Raw genomic sequence first — 13,493 nt, 5'->3', positions numbered from 1 at the left:
TGATTTATAAACATCTTTATCTCATCTCAACCAAGAACCAAACCTTTGCCAACCTTGATTCATTCTCAATAGGCAAACAAGAACAGAGGCCACCTCTAGAGGATGTTTTCCTCTGGGGAAATCCTGGGGAAGGGGTACAGTGAGACCAGCCCCTCCAGGATGTGTTTTCCTTAGACTCAGAATATGGCTTATTACAGTGAGAACACCATGTCCCTAACCAACTTGATTTTTCTGTTATAATCCTGAAGTAAACAGATTCTACAGCAGCTACAAGTCTGTTGCCAAGGCCACTGTATTGATCAGTACAATTAACATTCACAATTCATCTAGTCCAGCATGACAAGCCAGCTGGGCTACTGTCCCCATAAGTGAACCCTGCAAATCTTCTTGCCTTGTTTGCTAAGTAAGGGCTTTTCCCTATTGAAGCATTGATTTAGAAGCTTGAACTACCTAGCCACTATTAAGAACAGAATTAGTTACCAGAGAAACTATACATCTGTCATTTCCACAAAACAGCTATTTCACCTTCCCAAACAGTGAAGTTCTGAAGGTCTCCCTTTCCCCCAAATCCTATCACAGTCATGTACATAGAATATTGGGTCAACTCAAACCAGAGCTCCTGGCTGGGATTGCACTGGCCCAGTTCCCAGACTATAAATCTAAAGAAGGTGTGTTTCAAAGACAAGGCACATGGCTTCTGGGTGTCAAGCTTACCCTTTGGCTCAGAAGGGACAACCAAGGTTATAGATAAGAAAACGCAGAGGTTTGTCCAGCACTGCCTAGAAGTGCATTTATTACTTCCAGGGTCCCAACATACATTTCAAAACCAAACTTCACTGGCCCTCAAAATTCAAATCTTCTAAGTGAAAGATTCCTGTTCCTCAAATCCAGAACATTTGCAAACCAGCATACCAGCTTTAATTTAGGGCAGAGGGTTCTCAATGCCAAGGGTTTAAAATCTGCTTGCTTCAATGGTGAGAAATCTGAAGCACATTCCCCATTATGTCTAAGAGTATCTCTAAACCCAGTGCCGTATGTTCCAGTGCTACTGGATAACAAGCTGGAGGCCATGTGTTCAGTGCAGTCTCCTCCCTTACTTTCTATTGTTGGCAAGAAAGGACTCTCCTATACTGTTAGAATTTCTCACCTGCAGTTCTTGGCACTCCTTTATCCACTCATAAGGGATCCACTCATGTAGCCTGGGCTACATGAAAGGAAAGCAGGTGAAAGTCATCACAAGTCCAACTTAATGTCTTCCAGGGATATCACCTCATATTCTATTTAACAGGTATTTATTGGTAGTAACATGTGCCAGGCACAACATCTATCTGAAATATGGTCCTTGGTATCAGTATGTTCCAAAAGAGTAAGATTCGGATTTTACTAGTTCAGCTTTAAAACAGTTTACAAAGTATACTGGGCGCTGTGCTGGTGGCTCACATCTGTAATTCTAGCTACTGAGGAATCTGAGATCTGCGGACTGTGGTTCAAAATCAGCATGGGCAAGGAAGTCAGTCCATAAGACATCTCCAGTTATGCACCAGAAAGTCAGAAATGAAGTAGTGAGGTAATGCTCAGGGACAGTGCCCAGGCTCTAAATTCAAACCCCAGGACTGGCAGGAAGGAAGGTAGGAAGGTAGGAAGGAGGGAAGGAGGGAAGGAGGGAAGGAGGGAAGGAGGGAAGGAGGGAAGGAAGGAAGGAAGGAAGGAAGGAAGGAAGGAAGGAGTATATCACTTAAGTCAAACCTAGTTTTGAGAGGCAAAGGAAAGAAAATTAGTTTAATTTAGTAGTACATGAGCTTCCTATTCCAAGTACTTGGAAGCACCTGGAACTCTTAGGGCATCAACATTTATATGAGCAGAAGTAAGACTGAAGGGATACAAAGCCTTCCAAAAGTTGCTGAAATGCTGTTTTTAGTGGAAAAAAGCTCCTAAGGCATTTATAATGAGTCTCCTGGGAAACTAAAGACATCCCAAAGAGAAGAGTGACAACACCAACAGCTTCAGCTTTGTTCCAAGCCACAAGGACAGACTATAGACTAGAAACAATCTTCATAGCTCTTTCTGGACCTGTAAAGAACAGGGAAACTGTAACTCAGAAGCCTGACTAATTCAGAGTTTCTGAGCTCAGGTTCTATGAATTAATTTTAGGGAGTCCTATGAATCCTCTCAAACAATGTGTACAGCAATCTGTACTGTTTAATTTTTTTTTCAAAGAAAGGAATTGTGGTTTCTACGAAATTCTTAAAAGGATCAATCTGTAACTTACAACATGAAGAACCATTATTTTACTGTCTCCTAATCCAGTGACTCCCTTAAGCATTCACTCAAAAAAACAAAAATGAGACCTCTTTAAATTCTCTACCTCCCATATAAATTTGTCTATTTACTCACTTCTCTTTGGAAATTATAGTGTGTGTGCACTTTAAAAATTCAAGGAAAATATCTCTTTTGCCACTCAGAAATGAAGATAAAAATCAGGAGAGCCCACATTAAGTTTTCCATAGGGCCTTCTAAGGAAAGAGATGAGGTGGGGCTGAAAAAAAGATGGCAGATCAGAATCTCTGCCTAACTTTCCTGATAGCTCTTTAAAAATTTTTTTTCTTATTTTTTTATTGTAATTAATAGAAGGGTTACATTATATTCACCAGATAGAAGGTGCATTACTTCACAAATATTGATACCCTTTCTCATGTCATGGTCCCCATTTCCCACCCCTCTCTCCCCGCTCATCTTGATTTCCCCTTCTCTATCCTATTTCAAATAACCAATTAAGCATATATAAAATATATCAGATAACAAGGTGAAATATTATAACAATATGAGATAACCAAGGGAGAGCAAAAGAGATGAGAGATAACATAGTACATTAAGGACAACAATCACTCATTATATGGCTTTTGTTTCTATATCCTGGAGGTCCTTACATTTAGTGTCACACTATATGGCCTTATATCTAGGTTTTGTTCTATTGTAAATCTCTGCTAGTAGAGCCCAAGGTTTCTACTGATTAGGACAAATGAGGGAAACCACTGAGCCTATGTTCCTTTGAGTCTGGCTTACTTCACTTAATATTTTTTCTAACTCCTTCCATTTCCTTACAAATGGGGCGATGTCGTTCTTTCTGACAGCAGCATAGAATTCCATTGTGTGTAAATACCACATCTTGTTGATCCACTCATAAAAAAAAATGTTTTTAAGTTCCTGGGACATTATGAAAACAGGTCCCAGCCCCCAAAGCTTCTGGGAGGAAGGGATAAAGTAATTGCTCTTACGCCCAAGAAAACCTGTGACCTTACCTTACAATTAATAAGTACTGGGATAACTGGAGCCACTTAGTAAAAATAAAATTTTTCAAAATCTTGTCATTGCTTAAACCCAGTATGAACAGCTTCATTCAGGAGGTCTATTAACTCTCTCTTCCAAACCTTAGGACCCCTCACTCTGCCTCTCACCAATATACCCTCTAGCTCACATAAAACCATGCACTACTGTGTAACAGCATACTAGCATTTCCCCCAGCACATCCCAATTCCCCACAGGCTCTGTGGGTTTCCACTGATGCCATTGTACCCTTACAGATTAAAAGACGAAAAACTTACAAACAACAGGGTATGCGCTTGCTAAGCAGTTCTTCGTATTGTAAGGAATTAAGCCTGAGGCAGATCCAAGATAAACAGCATGAAACAGCAAGCAGTTCCAAACTCTGCCTGTTTGCTAAGCCTCATTTCAATTCCACAATTGAGCACAAGCTGTCCATTCGAAAAGAAGTGGCTTGGGCTGGTAGAAGGCAATGCACTATATCTAGTAGGCCTGACAGGTTACATATACAGGCATAGTAAGGTAGGTGTGTGGGGATTTGTGGCAGGGAAGCAAGAACATGTCTGGACAGTCCATTCATGATTCTGTCAAAGCTCTTTTTCATCTTTTGTTGTTCTTCTTGGTCATGGGGTTTGAATTTGGGGCATGGGCTCTGTCCCTGAGCTTTTTTGCTCAAGACTAACATTCTACCACTTTGAGCTATAGCACTTCTTCTGGTTTTCTGGTGGTTAACTGGAGAAAGGGTTCTCAAGGACTTTTCTGCTCAGTCTGGCTTTGAACTACCATCCTCAAATCTCAGCCCTGGAATAACTAGGATTACAGGTGTGAAACACCCAGGTCAGCTCTCTTCCCAGTTTTGACTTCAGGATTCCAAATACTTACCTGTCACGAGTAGTTTGTGGGTTTTAACTCTGTCTAGTTTTGGGAGGAAAGGATTAAGACTCATTGTATACTGCTAGGCAGTACCAATCATTATGGAATTCTGGTATTAAAGCACGAGGCTGATTCCTTCAGAAAAATGTGACAGAAAGAGAAACAAATGAAACCAGTGGGAGTCTCAAAGGCATGATGCTCCACCCCCCCCCCACCACCACCGCAGGTGCTGTGGAGCAAGAGCACACATTTCTGCAGGGGAGTACTCAGAACTAGGAGTACGCTATTTAGAGCAGTGGGGAAAAAATACCTTGGAGAGTAAGTTGGGAGTACACAGAGATGGGATCTGACGGTGGCGACATAAGTCTCAATTCAGAAGTCTTTTGGAATTCTTTTGTGTGATTCTAATCATTTTGAAAGACCACAAAACAATTAAACTTTGAGGAAATAAAAACTCAATGGCTCAGGCTAACCAGTGCTTAACACCCACATTTTAGGAGCTCATCCTATATTATCAGAGATGGCACCGGGGAGCACATGAGGCACAGCACATCCCATTTCTACTATGAGCTCTTAGATATTGCTGTCTATAAACAGCATGATAATCAACAAATATTGTAGTCTTCAACAGCTATAGGCTCTACTTAATATTTCTGTCAGAAGAAAAAAAAACCTGTTGAAAAAAAAAAAGAATAATCCAAAATTTGGGGCCAGGAGTTTGGCCTTGTGGTAGAGTGCTTGCCTAGCACGCACGAAGACTGGGATTTGATTTCTCAATACCACATACATAGAAAAAGCCGGAAGTGGTGCTGTGGCTCAAGTGGTATAGCTCTAGCCCTGAGAAAGCCCAAGGACAGTGCTTAGGCCCTGAGTTCAAGCCCCAGGACTGGCAAAAAAAAAATTCCAAAATTTGGCTCATGCTTCAGCTATTATGCTGTATCATCTAGAATTACAAATAGGGTGATCACATAAAGCAGAATGCTTTTTAGAGTGTCTTTAACTTCTATTGTATACTCTTCACTTTTTAGATGAGGGAAGTTTAAGAGAAATGCCTGGGTGAGTACTTCAGCCACCCTCAGAAAAGTTACAAAGGTAACTTCCAGCAAAAAGCTGAAGTAGAGGTGTGGCTCAAGTGGTAGGGTTCTAACCGTGAACAGTAAAGCCCAACGAGGCTGAGTTCAATCCCCAATATCAGCAAAATGGAAAAACAAATGAGATAGGTATAAAAATTTTATTGCTAGTCAATTCATTAAAATAATCCCTTGACAAGAATCTACTGGGTGGTGGCTCAACCCTGTAATCCTAGCTACTGAGGAAGCTTAGAAGTAGGGATCAAGGTTCAAAGCCAACCTGGCGGAACTATCTACCAAGATTCTTATCTCCAATTAAGCAGCAAAGAGTTGGAAGTATGGCTCAAGTGTTAAAAGAGTTCCTGCCTAGAGCAAAAAAAAGGCAAGCCAGAGGCCGAGTTCTAACACACACACACACACACCCACACACACGCCCTACTAGGAAGCACATTGGAGCTAAATGATACCCTCTGATAAGACATATAATACCTATTTATGATCTTACTAGCAAATTACCCAGCCAACAAATATAGTTGTTACAAGCTAAATATTTGAATGAATTAAATCAAATCAAATAAGAAAAAGTCAAGAAAGCAGTATCTGTGGAGCAATCTCTTGGGCTGGGAATGTAAGGCAAAGATAACACAGTATGGGGAGCCCCAGTGCCACAAAAGGGAGGGAGGGAAGAAAGTGGGTCAGGGGAGGAAACAGCAGCAGCTCAAAGAGAATCAGGAGATACTAATGATGTAAATAATAAGAAACAGCAACTTCTCAGTGATTCTACGGAGGATTGGTCTTGGGGCTTGAACTCAAGACCTGGGTGCTGTCTGAGCTTTTTTTTTGGGGGGTGAGGGGGGTCATGGGGCTTGAACTTTGGGCCTGAGTGCTGGCTCTGAGCTCTTCAGCTTAAGGCTACCGCCCTACCCCTGGGCCTGGACATTGTCCCTGAGCTCTTCAGTTCAAGGCTACCACCCTACCCCTTGAGCCACAGCCCCACTTCCCATTTTCTAGAGATTAATTGGAGATATAGTCTCATGTTCTCTTGTGCACAGGCTGGCTTTGAACCTCATTCCTCAGATCTCAGCTTGAATAACTAATATTACAAGCATGAGCCACCACGCCTGGCCTCTGAGTTCTTTTTGCTCAAGGCTAGTGTTCTACCACTTTGATCCCAGTACCACTTCAGGTTTTCTGGTAGTTAGAGATGTGACTCTCATGGACTTTCCTGCCCAAGCTGACTTCAGCCTCCTGAATAGCTAGGATTACAGGTGTGAGACACGGATGCACAACCTTGCTCACTTCTTAATTGATGGACAATTCAGTGTACTTAAGAAAAAGACAAGCAATACAGAAAGCTGACCAGAAGTTACATTAGGATCTGGTCTAAAGACCATTAAAGTGACCCTGAAGTAACCTATATCCTCTGGCACCAGTTATTGTCTCAATTCCTAAGGGGCCCTAGGGATGGGAATGATCCAAAAATTTCTTGGTGTAGAGCCAGGGCAGAATCCTCATAAGGAAAGGACTACATCATTTCAGAGGTTTTTTTCACACCACTTATACTATGCTAACCTCCTTTTCTCCCCTTCCCCCTTATTTTCTCCCATGCTCTCTCATATTATCAACACATGGCCAAAGTACAAAAGGGACTTTAGCATTCATGTCCAATTCAGCTGAAATTCTGGAAAATGGATTACCTAGGACTTGCTGTGTGACCTTGACTAGTCCTCAATTGGTACATTAATTAAATAAATGCCCTTTATCATCACTAGGGGAAGGGCAATTAGTCATCACCCAACTTTAGTCCAAGTGCTATGTAAATTTGACACAATAAAGCTTAGAAACAATATTAATAACATGGGGACACGTTTACTAGCAAATGGCAACTTACAACAGGGTCTTCCCACATTCTTGGCAGTAATTTCCTCTTCTACTTAATGGAATGAGTCTCTTAAAATAACACTTGGCCTTATAATAATACACATTAGCAGCACTCCTGGGAAGAGAGGCAAAGGGAAATTTATTCCTGATAGGCAGCCATTTGACATCTCAGTTACTGGTTAGCCAGGTGGGCAATTAACTTTGGCTGTTTACTACAAGTTGGGCATAATAGGTAACAATGGTAAACAAGTCTGTCTTTCTGGGAGTTTGCAATCTACAATACAGATTGGCTTATCAGTACTGGTACTTGCAAGAATGCAGGCTTACTAAAATAAAGGCAAGTAACAATAAGATGTGCAATACTCAAAGCAACTAGACAAAAGAGGCACAGGTGGGGAGATGAAAAATTGGGTATTAGGATATCAGGTTTTTCCAATTCTTTCCCTTCATCTGAGTGGAATTAAGTATTTGCTTATAAGGACTAAAACTGCTTCTCCAAAGAATAGTACAGATCATAATGAGTCACTACCTCAACAAAACAGTCAGCTCATTAAAGTAGTTAATCAGACTTCTTAGGATCAATGGATTTTTCACAACCTACCCCCTTTTTAAAATTTTGGTCTAATACGGGGCCTAAAGTTGGGGCCTAGGCTCTGTCCCTGAGCTCTCTGGCTCAAGGCTAACAATCTACCATTTTGAGCCACACCATCATTTCTGGTTTTCTGCTTTTTAACTAGAGGTAAGAGTCTCACAGATGGGCTGGGAGTTTGGCCTAGTGGTAGAGTGCTTACCTAGCATGCACGAAGACCCGGGTTCGATTTCTTGGTACCACATACATGGCAAAAAGCCGGAAGTGGTGCTGAGGCTCAAGTGGTAGAGTGCTAGCCTTGAGAAAGTCCAAGAACAGTGCTCAGACCCTGAGCCCAAGCCCAGGACTGGCAAAAAAAAAAAAAGTCTCACAGATTTTCTTGACGGCACTGGCTTTGAACCACAATCCTCAGATCTCAGGATCCTGAGTAGCTAGGATTACAGGTGTGAGCCACCAGCACCTAGTTTCTTTTACAACACTTTAAAAAGCCTTATTGAAAACACAGATAAAGCACACAATGAGGACCTGTTTTTCCACTGTACTTTCATTTTTCAAAGATTCTTAAACTGGGTGCTAGTGTAAATCCTAGCTACTCAGGAGGCTGAGATGTGAGGATCACAGTTCAAAGCCAGTCCAGGCAGCAAAGTCTATGGGACTTTTATCTCCAATTAACTACCAAAAAGCTGGAAGTAGAGCTGTGGCAAGTGGTAGGAAGCCCAGCCTTGAGTTAAAAAAAAACGAGTGTCCAGGCCCCGAGTTCAAGCACTAGCATGTGCGAACACACAGAAATATGACCTTTGCAAACCTTGTTTTGTTCCGTTAATACAAGCCTTGCATCTCACAAACCATGACAGCTTTCAAGCGCTATCTTTATATGTCAGGGAAGCGTTTGTCCCAGTCTCATTGGCTTCACAAGGGTTCTCTGGTCTACTGTTAGGGTGCCAGGTAAGTGGAAAGTCAAGAAGAAATGAGAAAGCCCTAGGGAGCCCAATTCCACCAGTCCAAACAGCTAGTTACACTAAAACCTCCCTAGGCTGCCATTTCCAACAAAAGTACAAGGGTGTGCTTTGAGCTCAACCCACTAATAGACTCAAGTTGTTCTGCTTCAGTAAACGCAGTGAAGAATGAGCAATCGTTCCTTACCACCCACCCTTCCAACCCACCCAAACTCCTTTCTGGAGGGATGTCTAAGTGATCTGTTCACATGACTCTAGGATCAGCTGCATCCACGGCAGTGTCGGTGGTCACCAACCCTCCAAATAGTCCCTTTATTACAGTCGATGCAAGCGGAAGACCACAGGAGGTGAAAATCGGTTCGTGTTTCCAGCTCAACATTGTCACGGCCTTCACCTGCATAAAGGAGGCAGTTCCACGCGTTCTTTTCTCTTGCCTCTAGGCTATCACGCAGTTGGGTAAACGGTCATACTGCTCCCAAAGATTTTGCCCGAGGAATCTCTGCCAGATTCCCCCGTTCACCTGAGGGGAGATTTTTTTCGGTAACACCCACATCCCACCCACCCCTCACCCCACCTCCGGGCAGGTCAATGAGGTCAGCTGAGTTGGTTTCACCCCTGGCCCATTCGGATCTTTTCAAGACCCTTCTTCCAGGAAGTCAGCCACAAATTTTAAGGCCTGGCACGGTCGACATTCAAAAAAAAAAAAAGATCCCGGAGGGCTCGGGCCGAGGGACAAAGAAAAGCGAGGTCGGGGTCGGTCTCTCCAGCCGGGAATAGGCCTGGGGCCCCTGCATCGTCTCAATGGTCCTTGATCGCCTCTCCCCCCGACACCAGCCCCTACGAACCCCGAGCCCCCCGAGCCTGGGCTTGCTCGCGCCCCTTCCGCGAGGCCTCCTCGCCCCTCCCCGCCACCCGGAGCCCCCCGCACCTTCTTGGGCGCCTTGGTGACGGTGGCCATGAAAGAGTACTTCTCGGCGTCCTCGATCTCCTTGGCCTGTTTCAGCTCCTCCCCGACCCCGGGCAGCGGCATCGCGTCAGGCATCGACATCCCCCGGCCGGCCCGGCCCGCAGCTGACCCACCGCCCCCGCCTCGGCCCCTCGCGGACGCCCGGTCGTCCACGCGGCGTCCCACCGCACGCGCTCGCCCACCCTCCCGCCAGGCCCCGAGCGTCGCTGCCTGCGGGCTTCGGGAGCGTTCCGACCCGCGCCTCGTCCGCGCCGCAGCCCGAGACCGCCGAACAGCGACAGCGGGGACTGAAGCACCAGAAGCGGCAGCGCGCAGCTCCGACCTGCCCGCGCAGCCACCTCCGCCACACGCAAACACGCACGCACTGTAAGGGTAGAGGGCGGTGACGCCACGTCAAGTACTGGCAGCCTCCAGGCGCCAAGGGGAGGAGGGAGGGGGGAGGGAGGAAGAAACGGCGCTCTGTCATGACGTCACCACCGTAGGCCGGGCCAGAGAAGTCGCTCCTCCTCTTTCCCCGGCTCCGGGGACGCTGATTCCCAGGGTGAGCTGTGCCTGCTTGTGCCGCCAGGTGGCGCCATCCGCCCTGTGAGCCCCGCATTAGTCTCATTAGGTTGCACTGGGACTGAGGGCCCTTGGATTATGGGCTTCAGGGGGGCATAAGTGATGCTTGGGTGCAGAGGTCAGAGCTTAAGATGATGCATCTTGCAGCCATTCCTAGGGAAGAAGAACAAACCAGCCCACGCTCTGCCCCTATCCTGACAAGAAAGCCCTTTCCCTAAGGACAGTATTCGCCTCTTTGATTTCATAGCGGGTGGAACAAAGCCCTCGGTGACCTCCACCTCCCATCTCCTCTTGGGGTTTGTCTGTTTACAAGGCCTTTCGGCCATAGTTCTGATGTGAAGCGGTCATTGGGAATCAGAGGGTGGAGAACCAGAGACAGAAGGAGAAGCCCCAGCCAGAAACTCCAGGCTTCCTTAGGCACTTGGCTCGGCCAGCTCTTCAAGGTCACACTGGGTATTGACAGGACACACTTCCAGGATTCTTCTGAAGATTAAGTCCCTGCCTCGTAAAGGTGCACATGACACTCTCTTTTGTAAGGCTGGAAAGGCTGCAAAGCCTGGTTTGTAACCTAATGTCAGCTGAGGTAGCTTGTCCTTTGAGATTCAAATGACATTGGCTTGAATTCTCACATCCTGTGGAAAGTCCAATGCCCTCCCCAGGCGTTCTGTGAATTACATAGATTGGCATGGCCACCTCTGGCTCTGCTTTTCTGCCTGTCTGGAATTTTGTTCACTATTCTGGTTTTATGGTGTTTTCTTTAGTTTTAGTTTTCACTTCAGCTCCTTTCACCTTCCAACTCCCATTCCTATTCCAAAGTGACTCCCCCCACCCAAATGAGGCTGTCACATGTAGCAGAACTTTTTTATGAAGGTTTGTGGGTCACAGGGGAGAGGTTACATCACAGTAATTTAAAATCACATTTCTGAAATGTTCTGGAAAGTTGTTTTGCCTATCTCCTTGATTTCTCAATGGCCACACCACACAAAACTCCCCAGCCATTGTCCTTCAAGCTTCCTTCTGTTACTCCCTTTTCCTCCTTTTACCCTCTTTTCCCTCCTCAGTGGACTATAAGAAACCACATTCTGCTGTGTTCTGCTGAAAAATTCAAGTCTTTCCAAATGACTTTTCCCTAAAGTTCTCTCCAAGCCCAAGTCATTTTCTTTGTTTGTTTTGGGGACAGGGTATTACTATGCAGTTTAAGATGGCCTAGAATCCAGCTGGCTTTGAACTTAAAAAATTTCTCTTAATGGTGGATGTTAGTAGCTCATGCTTGTCATTTCAGCTACTTAAGAAGGTGAGATCTTGGGACCATAATTCAAAGCCAGCCTAGATAGGAAAGTCTTTGAGACTCTTTTTTTTTTTTTTTTTTTTTTACTATGGGGCTTGAACTCTGCCTGGGCGTGGGTCCCTGAGCTCTCCAGCTCAAGGTTACTGCCCTACCCTTGAGCCAAGCCCCACTTCCCATTTTCTAGAGATTAATTGGAGAGAAGAGTCTCACAGACTTTAGTGCCCAGGCTGACTTTGAACCTTGATACTCAGATCTCAGCCTCCTGAGTAGCTAGAATTACAAGTGTGAGCCACCGCGCCCAGCTCTCCTTGAGACTCTTATCTCTACTTAACCAGCAAATAAACTGGAAGCACAGTTGTGGCTCATGTGGTAAAGCCCCAACTTTGAGCATAAAAAGGTAAGGGACAATGCCCAGGACCTGAGTTCAAGCCCCAGTACCTGCACATGTGCGCACACACACAAATAATTCCATTCCCCAAGTGCTTTGTCTCTACTTTTTTCCCCCATGCTTGGTCATAGCTAGGGCCAGGATCAATCTAGCTTCAGTCTTATGTACTGGTGCTGCTGCTGTTGCTGCTGACAACAATGTTGAGAACTGGGCTGAATATAGAAAGGACAGAGCTTTGCTTAGTAATTTAGATCAAGGAGGCCATACTCTATTTATCTGAGTGCTTAGACAAACTGTTAGGAGGTTGATGAACTGACTTGGAAGACTGAATGTGTACAGAATGAAGGCAGGAGAGCAGCACTCTCTGCTGTGCTAGAAACAAGTAGGCCTCTGTGGTTCAGATTGGACCAGGGCCTAGCCACTCATGGACACCAGCCACTGTGGAGGACATTGTGGCTGCCATTCCTACCATGCATGGGCTGGGGAGTGTGACAACAGAGCATACATGAGAACCAATGCATATTCTGCCCTTCTCACCCAATCCCAACATGGCATTACATGGTCCATCTGAGGAGATCACCATACATGGATATTAAGAAATGATTTAGCCTTTCTTCTCTCTCTGCTCTGTGAGTGCCTCTACTAGCAACTTACCTCTCTGAACAGTAGAATCCACACATGGACAAGAGTGCCACCTAGGGGCCAGTGTTTGAGAAGAGCAGGACACTGCCACCTGTAAATGTGGTGATAAGTCTTCAAAAGGTCTGGAGACTGGAGGAGACCTTTTGCTAGATAAGAGTGGCCTAAATGCAGAGGTGAACTGGGAATCGCTGTCACCAGAAATGTGGCACTGGGGATAAACATGTTAATAAAAATGTATCCAATACATTTGCTCATTCTTATATTCATAAAATATATACTGCCATGTATTGTATTATGATGTATTATGGTGTAACAACGGATTGATCATACACAATGGTCCTGTAAAATTACAGTGAGCCAAACATTTCTCTAATTTTGTTACATAGCAGCCATAGTAATATCATACAGCCACATATTTCTCCCATGTTTATGTTGGTACAGATGTAGAAGACATACCTGTTTTCAGATGTTTAAGCGGAAAAATACTTGCCATTGTGCTTCTTTCCTCTTCGGTATTCAGTGCAGCAATGGGCTGTATGTGTTTGCAGCCTAACTGCCATGGTATACTCTATAGTCGAAGTGTTTACATTGTGCCCTGTGCTGGTACCTGCTGTAGTGTGCACACAAAGATGAAGCTATTCAGCAATGCCATTCGCACCACATATGGCCATTGGTAAGTGCAGAAGACAGGCCAGGGGCAGTGGTAGATGTGGGGCTTAAGAGAGTATTCACACAAGCATCAACTTCTTTCTGGGACTAAGGAGATGATCTGGAAAAGATGATCAAAGGCTGAGGAGATGATCTGGAAAAGACATCTTAAGGAGAGAGATGACACATGTGCCAGCTTGACAGAGAAGCAGTTGATAGGGTAGCCACAGCTTTAGAAAAGGAATGACAATTGAGACAAGTTGGCATATCATGGTAAGTGTCTCCATTTCATTGCAGTTCAGACATACA

General features: G+C 44.8%; 1 protein-coding gene across 1 annotated transcript in view; it reads right to left on the bottom strand.

Annotated features, from left to right (window-relative positions):
* The window catches only part of Ahcyl1 (adenosylhomocysteinase like 1), a 39,471-nt gene extending 29,537 nt beyond the window's left edge, over window positions 1–9,934 (bottom strand). The window contains exon 1 of the mRNA XM_090334381.1: window positions 9,619–9,934. Coding sequence (XP_090190507.1) covers window positions 9,619–9,738 — 120 coding nt within the window. The 5' untranslated portion in view covers window positions 9,739–9,934. The remainder of the gene's footprint in view (window positions 1–9,618) is intronic.
* Between the last annotated feature and the right edge of the window lie 3,559 nt (window positions 9,935–13,493).

Source organism: Megascapheus bottae, chromosome 6 (genome assembly GCF_031878675.1).
Source record: "Megascapheus bottae isolate mThoBot1 chromosome 6, mThoBot2.hap1, whole genome shotgun sequence".
Taxonomy (NCBI): domain Eukaryota; kingdom Metazoa; phylum Chordata; class Mammalia; order Rodentia; family Geomyidae; genus Megascapheus; species Megascapheus bottae.
Note: the sequence above shows the minus strand (reverse complement) of the source record. Positions and strands in the feature narration are given on the sequence as shown.